A 13666-nucleotide genomic window follows, 5' to 3' on the forward strand; every position below is an offset into this window, starting at 1 on the left:
CCTCACAGGCACCCCTGGGTCCTGCCCCCATTACTCTGTGGGGTGTGCAGCTTCTTCTACCATGGTAGTGAGGTGCCATGTCCTCCTTGGAGGGGTGGACTCCATCTCCCCTTCTCACAGGCTCACCACCCCAGCTCATGGTGGGCAGCCACTCGACAAAGGATTTCCATCTTAGCACCAGGACACACTCGGTACCTGCTGGGTCACAGGCTGCATGTGTTGGGGTGCTGCCAGCTGCTGTTACCTGAACCCCAATGTTTTTTTTGAGTTCACTTGCCTGGGTGCACTGGCCCAAAGAAGTGCCCGAACAGGAGTTCGCAGGATATAGAGGAAAATGGTTTAATTTTGAATTGGCCAATATGGAGATGGGAGTGTAGGCTCTAAAGACCCGAATCCAGATGTGTGTGGGTTACAGATTGTAGAGGGCAGAATCACAAGGCATTGTGGGTTAGGGGTTCGGGTGGTGCTGGGAGCAGAATGGTTGCAGGTGAGGATGATGAAACATTTCTTAGGGTCTTGAGGACAGTTCTGAGGTCTGTCCCTATGTCCCACTGTCTGATCCCAGGGGAAAGTAGCCAGGGGTCATTCCACCTTAGGACTCAGGAGCTGAAACAGAGCTTAGGTCAGGTTGTCATCTTTATTGTGCCGGAGGTCCTAGCCTATGACCATGAGCCAGGTCTGGGCTACTGTCTTCTGCTGCCTTGAGGGTTGCTGGTTATCCAGGGGAAAGGCTGGATCTCTGAGGGATATCTAGATATAGATAGATGTAGAGATAGAGATAGAGAGGGAGATAGACATAGAGATATATAGACATAGAGATATAGACATAGATATGGATATAGACATAGATATGGATATAGACATAGACATACATAGACATAGACATAGACATAGACATATATAAAGAGCGAGATGATTTTAGAGCTAGGGTTTGAAACTAAATTTAATCAGTCATAGGACCCTTGGATTCACTGCTGCCATGACTCAGCCCATCCCATGCCTGCAGCCAGGCCTCTGAAAGGGCTGGAGGGTCATGGGTTTGCTGGGCTGGGGCAGGAGCCATGCAGTTCAGAACCTCTTCCCTCCACCTTCTCCAGCACATGCTCTATTGTCCCTTGGACTTCACTTAAAGACACAAAATCAAAGATAAAATTAAAAATTTCAAGCCGATCCAGCCTGCAGAGCTGTAAACGCCAAGTACAAGCCTTTTGAGTGTAGGTCCCCTGTGACTGACTGCATTAGTGCCCGGCCCACACAGCTGCCCCGAAGAAAGGGAGATGGAGGGATGGACGGGAGAGGGGTTGAGGAGATGGTCACATCAGCACAAGGTGATGTCAAAGAGGAGTGTCGATAATGACCTCAAGCTCTCTGCTTGTGTCACTCAACAGACGGTGGCACCACTAAGAGGTACAGGGAAAGGGGAAATGAGTACTGGGAGGAGGGCAGGGCACAGTTTAGGTACCTGTGAATACTTCCTTTGTTCCAATACTTAATCACCCCTCTTTTCTCTGGTTTAATTGCACAGGCTGGCACTTTTTGAACAATGAGGAATAATAGAGGGGGCGTGAGCCTCCACTTCTGACTCTAATTAACTCTGTGTCTCATCCTGAAGCCTGATGCTAAACTGGGTTCAGAATCAAGAGCCCATTTCTGTTCTCTTCAGGACCATTTTCAGGGATAGGATTTTTGTCATTTAGGCCCCTATTGAACAGATCCCAGCCAGGTATAGGGCGTCTTACATGAATCTGTTTACTGGGAGGACAGAACAGTTGTCAAGTGGGTGTTCCCATTTAGTCTTAGATTGAGGCGAGGACAAAGTGACACTAGGCACCACAGGTTCTAAAGAGAACAGCCTTTTAGCAGGCACCAATTTAGAGTTGGAAACCCTCCCTGCAACATCCCCTTCCCCCCCGCCCCCAAGCTTATTTGAGGGTGGACAGCTGGCCCACCTTTAGTCTGCCATGTGAAGACTGGTGAGGGGCCTAACCAAGAAGAGATGGTTTATGGAAAGAGGTTCATCCCTCCAGGGGTGGTGTTTCCTGCTGGGAGCCTGATGGGCAGTGGAGGATGCTCCTAGAGACGCTTTCCTATAAACAACAGAATTGATAAAATCCTTTCAAGAGCACGTGAAAGAAGGGAAGCCCAGCTCTGGTGGGATATCTGCTAGGCAGCAGTCTATTCCTGGCCTCTCTCAGTGGGACAAAGGAACCTGGGGGGAGAGGTCAGGGTTTGGAGAAGGGGCCGCACTGAATTGGCCTGTGGCTGGGCCAGCAAAGGTGCATGCTTCTCAGGGTCAGGTGGACAAAAGGGAAGATGGAAGATGGCTGTCATCTTGTGTAAACCCGATAAGAGGGCGGCTCTCCAGGGGAGGTCCACCCTGAGGGCAAGGGGCTGTGGAAAGTGACTGCTGAGGGCGGGAACTGCATGGGTCATGGAGGTGGGGCCGTGTTGAGGAGTATCATGTCCTCTGAAGAATCCGTGATAACCTCACAAGGAAACCTCAGGGATGCTGGGCCACATGCAGGGTACCACAGGCCAATCTGTGATGTAAGGAAACAAGCCATGGCCCAGAATTCCACTGTGGCCCTCCCCCCATACATAGAAAATGTGGCCAAGAATCCCACTGTGGCCTGGTACACAGAAAACCTACCTCTTTGCTGCTCCACTTCCCAAACTACTGAAGAAGCGAGAACCTGGAAGCTAGAAGGAAGAAGAGTGAGCACAGAGCTTTGAAGGAGATATGAGATTAGAGTATTAAACTAGACCTGACAGGTTTTATTAACCTAAAGTTGTCAGAAAGTTATGGAATCTCTACAGAGATACCATTTAGAGATGAGAAAGCAGGATTCAACACAGGAGAGTGGAAAACAGAGACTGGAAAAAAGGAGAATTGTTTCGTGTTTCTATTTCTATTAAGCTGAGACAGCTCAGTAAGCTTGTTCATTTGAATTCCTAGGTCATTCCTCACTGGGGCCCGTTGTGTTACTATTGCAATATCCTGGTGAAGTCTGTTTATTGCCTTTCATTTAAGATCTTTGCGCCAATATTCATAAAAAAGGGATTATTCTATATCTGTGCCTCAATATTCATAAAAAGATATTATTCCATAGCTTTTTTATATATATATAATCTTGGTTTTCGATCAGGGTCCTTCATAAAAGACATTTGAAATATTTTCTTCTTTCCCTGTGCTCTGAAACAGTTTCAATATTTGAGAACTACATGCTAACGTGAAGTCCCCAGGCCTGCCGACCTTCATGGTGAGCAGGTGAGGCCCTGCTCTGCGTCCCTTCACCTGGTTTGGTCTGAGCTGCTGTTCCCCCTCGCTCCCTCATGCTGGTCCATGGCATGGCTATAGAATTGTGCTAGGAGACATCCTCAATATTTAACTTCTAGTTTGAATTTAAACATCCCGTCACCAAATGTTCGCTCTTCACAATTTGGGCCTGGGTCAGTGTAGTGCATTTTGGGGCGTGTTGGGGGAGGACAGGCTGTCCCCACCTTCAGAGAGAAGCAGATCCTGTTGGAGATCCATGGTAATGGCAAGGTACCCCTCCCCCTGCCCCTGGAATCCAGTAGCACCTAGAACAGGATCAGTGCCAAATTCAAATAACCCCCCATGGCTTCCTCATTGTCCTTTATTTTACCTTGGGGTAACACCTGGACAATTTATAAATGGTGAAAATCTATAAAGGGCCAAAGATTTCCGAATGTTTTAAGGTTCTGTCCTGCCCTGACAATGTTTTCAAGCCACAGTTTTGTACCCAATCAATGAAAAGCCAGCCAACCGAGTCCCCCAAATGTGTGTCCTGGGGTCCTCTGGGAATCTTGTCCGTGGGTCCCTCCCATCGCACGTGCTTTTCTGGGGAAGCATTAGGGGAGCGGCCTGGTCGCTTTCCTCATCTGGACCGCAAAGCCTCTCTCGGTAGATAGCATGAGGCAACTACTCTCCCTCGCCAGGGAGGCTGTCTTGAAATCCCATCATTTCCCCTGCAGTCTTTCTCAGCCTGCAGTGAATGGGGAAGGGAGGACTGCGTTATTTCAGTTCTGGCAATGGACTCATCACAATTGCTTCCCTCGCTCCTCCTCTCTTTCCCTGGAGGGCCTAATTTATTTCACGCATTTTGACCCCTCCCTGCTTAGCAGTGACCGCTGAGGTGCTGCCTGGAAGCATTTCCCTCTGGCCGGTTCTGGCCCCCCAGGCAAACCCTCCAGGCCACGGTTCTTCCCCAGGTGACGTCAGCCTGGCTGCGGGGCCCAGCTGGATGGAGGTGTGTTTTATGAAGTTCAACCCTGCACCCTGGGCCATAAATACACGTTGTGCACATAAATGTACAGCTAACATTGCCCAGACCCCGCCGCAGCACCATGTTAATAAGCAGACAGTAAGTCTTTAAAATATGGAAAAGCAGTTAATCTTTCCGCTGGCAAATCCTTTGTAGGGGGTTGTTTTCCTTTGCTTCAGTATCGCTGCAGGCAGGGCTTTTCATCTCAGAGGATTTAGGGAAATACAGAGGAGTTTGCTGTGGGGCTTCACTGACAACCCTTGGGGAGCCTTCCACCCAGAGGGTGCATGTGCTGCAAACGGTGGTTATCGAGCACCCCTGTGGCTCAGCATCTCCTTGGATCTGCCCTCCAGGACAGACAGAGGTCTGCTGCCCGTGACTTGGACCCACAACAGGCCTGGGTGCCGGGGGCTTGAGCTCTGCCCCTATTACTCTAGGAAGTTACTCAGCCTCTCTTTTCCCGATCTCTAAAATGGGCACAACCATGTTTTATTCATATAGCTTCTGTTAAGAGTACTTATCCTCTCTGAGTCCCAGTGTTCTCGTTAGTAACATGAGAACATTGATACATTTTGCCTTTAGCATAATGTTCCATTTCTAAATGTTCTAAGAATATATGAACATATCTATAATAATAAAAGCGTAATTTGATTAGACCGGATGTCCTCCCCGATGAAGCTGCAGGGGGGTGAGGTAGGAGGGAGCGAGCCCCTTGCCCGAATTTCGTGCATCGGGCCTCTAGTTCTCTGTATAAAGAACCTCAGCGTTACATATTCAGTTCAAGTTCCCTTGACAATTATTCTGCCAGTCTTCTCTCCCCTCCACTGCCCCCCTCTCCTTCCCTCTCCCCTACCCCACCCCTCGCCCTTGCTCTTACACTGATGATGTTGTGGAAGGATCAGACTTGAGGGTGAGGATGGGGGCTCAGCAGGCAGAGGGTGCCTGGAACCCATGCAGGCTGGCTTCGCTGAAAGATGCTGGGGCGAGTTTGTAGCTTGCCTCTCCCCCTCCGAGCAGCCATGACTTTAATCTGTGTGTCTTGGGCAGAGAAAGGAGGTTGCCAGTGCTGGATTTAAGGATGACGTAGGTGAGACCCATCAGTCTGGAGATGACATGGTCTGTGCTTTATAAATATTTAGTGTCACTCGGTCCTTCAATTCCTTCTTACCTTTTGGAAGATGCTTCATATGTTCCTTTATATTTGTGTTCAACTCACTCAAGTCCTATTGTTTAGTTCATTTATTCTTTCTATGTGTAACATAGGTCATGGAATGCTTACTGGTTTGTTTTTTATTCCCAAACATCTGATAAGTCTTACCCATCCCGTCTCTTTTTCTCCTTCTCTGGAACAAAATTACATATGCTTAAATAGCCATACCTTATTATTAATTTTACAACATACTTTTTTCTATTTACTGTGTTTCGGATATCCTTTCTTGACAGTAAGTAGCAATCTGCTTTACCCTTGACCCTTTATCTGGTGCTGAGTAGACCAGAGCCACATAGTGTTGCTTATTCAATCATACCCATATTGATAGACTTGCAGGTGGGTTTTTGTATTTTTTCTCCTCTCAATGAACAATGCTATCAAGACCATCTTTCCACATGGCTTTTTGGGGTCATGAGCAAGAGTTTCTTAGAAATAAAGCTACTGAAAAAATAGGATCTAAATTATTTCCATTATAATAATACAAATGGCTGTAAAAAGTCACATTCCCACCAGCAGTGTCGAATAATCACTTCTTCAGACTCTCCTCCATGTGATAGTAGAACAGACTTAAAATGTAGCCAATCTGCTTGTGAAAAGTGCATTTTATTATATTTCTCTAATTTTTAGTGATTTTATATATATATATATTTATATATATATATATATATATATATATATATATTTGTGTATTTTCACAACCATTGTACTTCCCTCCAATTATTAGTTCATTTTTTATGTTCAGTAAAGCAGTAAAGTTTGGTCATTTTCTTCAAAAAGAGATGTCTTTTACTAGAATTAACTTTGTGCATTTCCTAGTGATTATTGATATTGTCATTGGTTCTTTATCACATATTTTTTCATTAGGCATTGCCAGTGTCAGGGAAAGGCTGTGGTTCTATACTCTGATTATGTAACTGGTCAGCTTGCCGAGTTCTTTTATACTAACAGTTGGTCAGTGAGTTCACAGGGGTTTTCTATTAACATAGTATCTGTTCTTTGGTTGATTTGGTAGGATTCACTTGTGGGCATTTTTTCAATGAGCATTTCAGTTTTTTTTTTATGGCTATGGGTCTGCTTGTGTTTTTTACAGCTTGGCCAAATGTTGACAGTTTATATTTTACCCCCAAAGGTGTGTTTGCTCTAGTTTTCAAATTGTTTGCAATAATATACATAATAGTCACTTAAAATGTTTTAAATGTCTATCTTCCGAGTTTTAATATGACTTGTGACTTCTTGGTCAGGAACACCAAAAGTTGGTTTATGTCGAAGTTCTTTTAAACCAGAGTCTAGTTCTTTCAGCTATCTTCACATTTTAATGTGCATTTTATTCTCCTGCTTTTATCTTTATAAGTTTATTCTGTCTTTAATTCCGTAAGTATTTACTGAGAGTCTCCGTGTCCCAGGCACAACTGTAGGTGCTGGGGATAATGGATAACCACGGGCACAGCTGCAGCCTTCCACCTCCGGAAACCAGTCTGTTGTGAGGGGCAGTCAGCAAGGAAGGAGCAGGCAGAGGGAAAGGAGGTTGAGAACTAAGTGGCGTGGTAAGGACTCCAGTCTTATTAAAGAGAAATGAGAGTAGAGAGAGGGAGATGGTGGATTATTCTTTTTAGGAGTTTTACAATAAAGGAGGACAGAGAAACAGGGCAGTAGCTAGAGTTAAGGTTAAGAGGAAGTTTTGTTTTTTCCTGAGACGGGAGATATGACGGCATGTTTGTAACCTGAAGGGCATGGCTAGTAGACAAAGGGGACTATCTGTGCAATTATTGCCTTTATCGCCTCCTGCTATCAGTCACCACCTTGCGTATCTGGGGACCAACCTTGGGGAAGGGCCCAGGGTACAGAGGGAAGACCAGGTAGAGGGGTACAGGTGCAGCTTATGTCTTTATTTTGCCAGCTTCTCAATTAAAAAATGGAGTTCATTTATTTGCAAATTTATTTTTCCCATAGAAGTACTTAAGATCAAACTGCACAGATTTCCGTCTGGGTTGCTCTCAAATTCTCAAGCATTAATTGAAGGTGGTGTTTAACCTTAATTTCCACTGCTTATATATTTTTGCTATTCATTTCTAATTTGACCATACCATGAAGAAGGATATGCAAGTGACGCGTTCTGCTCTTTGGAATGTGTTGAAGTTTCCAGTGTTTGAAAATAACTTAGGGGGCCAAATATATGGTGACGGAAGATGATTTGACTTTGGGTGGTCAGCACACAATGCAATATACAGATCATGCATCATAGAAATGTACACTTGAAACCCAAATAATATTAACCAATGTCACCCCAATAAATAAAAATAACAAATTCTACATTTAGATCTCAAGAGGTTTTGTTCCACATTTTAATAGATCATGCATTCATCGATCACTTTGGTATTTCTAATCAGTTTGAACACTATGATCATAAAAGTTCAGGTCATTCCTTGCTATGCTATTTCACTATTTTAATATGAAAAATTACTCAGATTGTATAAACTGTTTTTATTGCATTTTAATGATTTGCCTTTGAATATTTGCATTATAATATTAACCTGTTCCTCTCTTGTGTTGTTAGCATGTTTCTGGTAAAATTTTCCTGTCATTTGACATCTCATCTGACGTCTTTTCCACGTCATTCTGTTTTAGGAGTGTCTGTTGCAAACATCATAATGCTGGTATTTTGTCAATGCAATTTAAGAGTTTCTGCCTTTTACTTTGTGAATCTAATCACCTCACATTTGTTGTGATTGGTAATAATTTTAGACTAATATTGTCAAATTTTTCTGTACATGTGTATATTACTTACCATGCTATTTTTAGCTATTATCCCTAAATTCTAAAATATAATTTTCTATCATTATCTACAGTTACCTAGAATCAATTTTCCCCTGGACCTGACATACATTTTACTTCATGTTACTCTGTTTTCTTCATCTTAAGTATTCCCAGGGAGAAGCTGCTGTCATCCTCATTCCTCTTTGAGTAATTTGTTTCTAGAGAAGATATTAGGATTGGTCTATAGCTTTAATGATTTGAAGTTTCATTCATGCTAGAATGGGCCCTTTCTATGAAAAAAAATTTTTTTTCATCAATTGGAAAACATTCTCTCCCTTTGGAACTTCTATTTCATGTTTATATCTCTTTCTCCTTTATTGCACATCTGGTCGATTCATTTGGCTTAATTTTTAAGTCAACCATTTGTCCTTTAAAGAATTGTGTGATCTTGGTTTGGCATTATTCTGAGACTGTTAACTTTTCTCCAACATGGAAATCATTGGTTCTCTGATGGGAGTCACCTCAGGTAGGCTATTTTAGTCCTGATAGGCACAATCCATTACAGAGGCCAGCTGCTAAAGCGATGTCTTTGCATAGGTGAGAAGACACCTAGTGCTAAAAGGGGAATGTAAAGCAGATATTTTTTAAAGTTTTATTGAGATAGTTAGCAAGGTTTAATTTTTTCCCCCCTCAGTCCAGGTGCAGTTGTGGGGAAGGGCAGAGAGCAATTATCCCAGAGAGTATATGGCGGTTAGGCATTGGGGGAACATTGCTGAACAGGGGTGTGCCCTGTTCCCTGCTATGGGTGGGAAAAAATAAAAAACTATGTCATGTTCAATGAACAGGCACTGGGCATTTGTAGAAAGGAAGCCGGTTGTGTTGCAATCTCAGAGGCATTCTTGGATATTACAACATATGAGATGATAACAGGGATCCATCCCCTTCTAATTTCCCACAAAACAACAGGATGCTTCTTCATTGGATGATTTTTGTAAAGCATGGGGATACACTATAGAACAGCGGTCGCCAACCTTTCGGACCTCACAGACCACCAGTTGGCGACTGCTGCTCTAGAAAACAACAAATTTTCTGAGAGCAAGATGAATGAAAGTAAAATTCATGGAGGAATTGAACATTTTGTTAGGTTATAGTCTCTTTCATCCTGCTAAATTGAATTGGATGAAATATCAGGAAAAGTTAAGTGACCGGGATTCTAGGCCTGGGGTTAAATACTTACCTACTCTGTTGGCTCTGAAAGAATGTGGGATTTGGGTGTCTAAGTTGTTCCTCCAAAGAATCAGTATTTCTTGTGAAAGGAGTGTTTTTATGGCGGTGTCGCTTTGTCATTCCATTGTGTTGGGCGATGAAGCAGCAGGTGTCAGTCAGTAAGCTGTACTGATGGACCCAGAATGTCAGAGCTGCTGCAGACTTGAGAAGGGTGGGACTTGTTAAAGGTGGTGTAGGCACTGGGGGCCAGCATTCATTCCTCCAAACACCATGCCGAGTGGTATCTCGAAGGGTTTAGGAAGTTCACTTCATCTTTTGTCATCCATGTGACACAGCTTCAGTCTGTCTCTGAGGAAAGGAGAGAAGAACATCAAATGCAACTTTTGATAATGTTTAGGAAGGAACGCAGGCTTGGAAAAGCCTAACCTCTTAGACCTTGGAAATCGAGGTAAATTAGCCAAATCTGACCCTGATGTTTTGTACACATAAAATTCAGTCTTCCCCAGGTGAGTCTTTTGAGCTGTGTATGGCTATAGCAACAGGTTGGCTATAGAAATAGGCCATTGTCTTCTTAGTGAAACTTGGTGTTTGAAAGTGAAGGGCCGATGGAAAAGGCAACTTTAGGAAACTTGTTTTCTAAAATATAGTAGTTACCCCCAGGGAAAAGATTTCCTCGTGGCTCTTTACAAGAGGAAAGGTAAGTGACCCCACCATGTCTGTGCCTCTTGTTCCCCCAGGTCCTTTGTCATCCAGCAAATCCCAAGCAGCAACCTGTTCATGGTGGTGGTGGACAGCAGCTGCCTCTGCGAGTCCGTGGCCCCCATCACCATGGCGCCCATCGAAATCAGGTATATCCTTCCGTGTGTAGGCCCAGCTACTGCTGCTGGTAAGGGGATCAACAGTCGGGAAATCTGGGGGAGGAGTAAATGATATCTTCCCACTGTTGGAGAGAAAGAAATTGTCAAGGGATTTTAGTGCCAACATGCAGTGCTGACGCAGAGTAGGGGGAAGTACCATTTTGGAAATTTGCCTTAACTACAGTCAACATAACGAATCTCTTAAATGTGAGCGTTTAAAGGCCCAGAAGATCAGAAGGCGTCCGGAATCTTGCCATGGCTTCCATCCTGAGGTCAGTCTGGTAACCCTTCCTGTTCTCCCTCAGATTTGCCACGAGAATTTCATTATAGCTATATAGTTTACCCGTGAGAAAACCATCCCTTTCAGGCGAATCAAAGAAGCGTCTACAGGAAGGCTGCTGGCTCCCTGCTCTCAGGCCTCGGTGCCTTCTCAGTCTGGGCTAATAGCCTGTTCTCATGTCCATGATATATTCAGAAGCCTCCTTCCTATCTTTTCTGCCATGGAAGGGCTGTCATACTATCACCTGCTATTACACACCAAGTGGCTCTGATCATCTTAGTTTACTTATTTCAAATTGTGGTGAGAATGATTCCCCCTGCTTATATTTACGCCTTTTATTTACAAGAACTTTACGCAAAGCAAAAGTGGCAATGTTTATACCAGACAGAGGGTCCCAGTGTATGGAGGGGGGTGACCAGCCTCTAAACCCCTAGCCATATGGAGGCACGACTATAAAGGCGCTATACCTCCTGCAATACTGTGAGCAAAAACTTTAACAAAAAAAAATTTTTTTTAAATTAAGTTCACACACACCCTGAAAAAAAAAGAAAAGCGTGCCTAGACAAATTAATATATGGAAACTGGAAAACTAGTTTTAAAACTAGTTTTTTTAAATGCCACCAGAGCCATCTGAGTGTTAATCACAACTTTAAATAGCAAGTGATTTTAATGCTATTAAACTACTATCTAAATCCTAGAAAAGACTTTAACATGTAGCATAGATTTTAAAGTATAGCACCAATAAGAACTTGGGATTTATTGAGAATGTTTGCTTCTATATTCAAATGGGAGTTGAAGTTCAATAGCAACATATTATACATATGCTGGAAAGGCCTTTGATAAAATTTAATGACCACCCATGATAAAAGCTCTATGTAAAATGCAAACAATAGTTCCCCAAACACTAAAATCACTTCAGTCAAAAAACTAGAACTTTATACTTAGACAACTAGAGTCATGAGAGTAAAATCTTCTAGAGTTAATAAGGTAATTTGCTTTGGTTACTTGATACAAGACATTTAAAAAAAATCAGTATTTTTTTCTGTAAGTTTCTGGATGTAGTAAGATGAGGTCAATGGAACAGAATAGAAACTGTTATATATGACAAAGGTTCAATTCAAAAGGAAGAATATAAATTAGACTTAAGTAGAAATCCTAGGGATTGCAGAGAACTTCCTGAGACAAGAAAGCTATGGAAGAAAATCAGATTTACTTAACTATGTAAAAATTATAACTGTTCTATGGAAAAAGATTACTTAAAGTCAGTAGCCAATTTATAGAACTTGAAAAATATACTTAGAAATCAAATTATAAATAACACTTTTAAATTGATAAGTCAAACAACTACATAAAAAAATAAACCATGAACAATACAAGTCAGTGGGTGATCTGAATATATAGGTAACAATGAAATATCTAGCTATAGCCATGAAAGGCAAAAATACCCGTTAGGGCTGCATTTCCAAACTGGGCATTCTACCACAGGCAGGGGCAAATATCACTGTCTGTTGAGGACCTACATTCAGCATTCTTTGTAGCAGTTGAGAAAATGAGTGCCCAGCAATAAGAAAATAGCTGAATGAAACAGAATTAGAATAATGGAGTTGGAGAAACTTTCATCAGTCACTGGGTAAAAAGCACGCTGCAGAAAGTAATAAATAATATTTCATTTTTGTACAACAGCCTTCCTTCCCCAAAATAAAAAGAAGAAACAAACCTTTCATAGCCAAAGATGATCAGCCCCCTTAGATGTGATTTTTTTTTTAACTTACATTCTGATGCGGGAAAAATTAGAAAGCCAATATTTTGCCTTTATAATATGATCCCAACAGACATCTGTACCAATAAATAATCATTTACCCCTCGAATATTCTACATAATAGTATGCAAAGAGTAATTTTGAATATGTTACACATTTACAACTGTAATCAGAGATTCCCATCGCTAACTTGATGAAATTTAGACGAGTGAATTTCCCTGAATTATCTAGGTCCTAAGAGACTTTCTTCAAACAATTTAAGAGTGGGGAGAAGGCTGGGGACTTGAAATAGCTTGCCCAGTTTAAGGCATCTTGGACTCTGTCTCTGCTCTGACCCACCCTGCCTTTCCCTGCAGGAAAATGCGAGGGAATGTGGGGGTGCACCCAGCCTCCAGGCCAAGATGGTCCTTATCCTGTCCCCTCTGCTTCTGCTGCTCTTCTTAAGGTGACACTGACCGAGATGTTCTCCTGGCATGCTAAATAATGGATAAACTGTGAACCAAAATATGGTGCGAATAGGAGACATGAAATATAGTCCAACCATCAGCATCTCATGATTTTAAACTGTGCGTGATATAAACTCTTAAAGACATGTTGACAAAAACGTTATCTTTTTACTTTGCCAGTCATGTAAATGTGAGTTTGCTACATGATAACCACCCTTCATCAGAAACGGGGCTGCCAGTAGGCAGTGTCCCTTCTGCTTGAGACCCATTGAAACCAATTTAAAACTGTGTACTTTTTAAATAAAGTATATTAAAATCATAATCTCCTTGCTTGGGTTTTATCAGCACTCTATCACCAAGGACACAGACTGCAAAGTGCATGAAAAAGTTACCCATTCCAGACACCAGGAAAGGGTGGTTGTTGGCAGAGACTTTATGCTCTAAAGCAGATTCTAGGCAAATATTTAACAATTGTTTTGATGCTCCAATCTCGGTTATAAAAATATTTACAGAAGGAAATAAAAATATCATCTACATGGGAAAATTTATGACATAGAATCCTGAATTTTATTGAACTGAACTTCAATAGAAATCATAATATGGATGAGAACACATGCTCTCATAATATGCAAGTTTTGAACTATTTGGCATTGGGAATAAAGAAGTCATAAATCCTAGGAATTCATTGTGAGAAGGCTTGAAGAAGGAAAGGAACAATGACTACAAATGACTCCCAAGCTTATTGCTTGAGCATTTGGCTTCTGGCTTTTCCCATAAACAAGAGATGAAATTAGATCTCAAATATTACAAGATGTGAAACTACCCAGACCTGTAAGCATTCCTAAAA

At 42.3% G+C, this 13666-nt stretch overlaps 1 protein-coding gene across 1 annotated transcript in view; it reads left to right on the plus strand.

Moving 5' to 3' along the window:
* CACNA2D3 (calcium voltage-gated channel auxiliary subunit alpha2delta 3) overlaps positions 1-12822 on the plus strand; it is an 827325-nt gene extending 814503 nt beyond the window's left edge. Inside the window, exons 36-38 of the mRNA XM_054729840.1 lie at positions 10215-10327; positions 10524-10606; positions 12730-12822. Coding sequence (XP_054585815.1) covers positions 10215-10327; positions 10524-10606; positions 12730-12822 — 289 coding nt within the window. The remainder of the gene's footprint in view (positions 1-10214; positions 10328-10523; positions 10607-12729) is intronic.
* Positions 12823-13666: the final 844 nt, after the last annotated feature.

This window comes from Eptesicus fuscus, chromosome 18 (assembly GCF_027574615.1).
Source record: "Eptesicus fuscus isolate TK198812 chromosome 18, DD_ASM_mEF_20220401, whole genome shotgun sequence".
In the NCBI taxonomy this organism is placed as follows: Eukaryota; Metazoa; Chordata; class Mammalia; order Chiroptera; family Vespertilionidae; genus Eptesicus; species Eptesicus fuscus.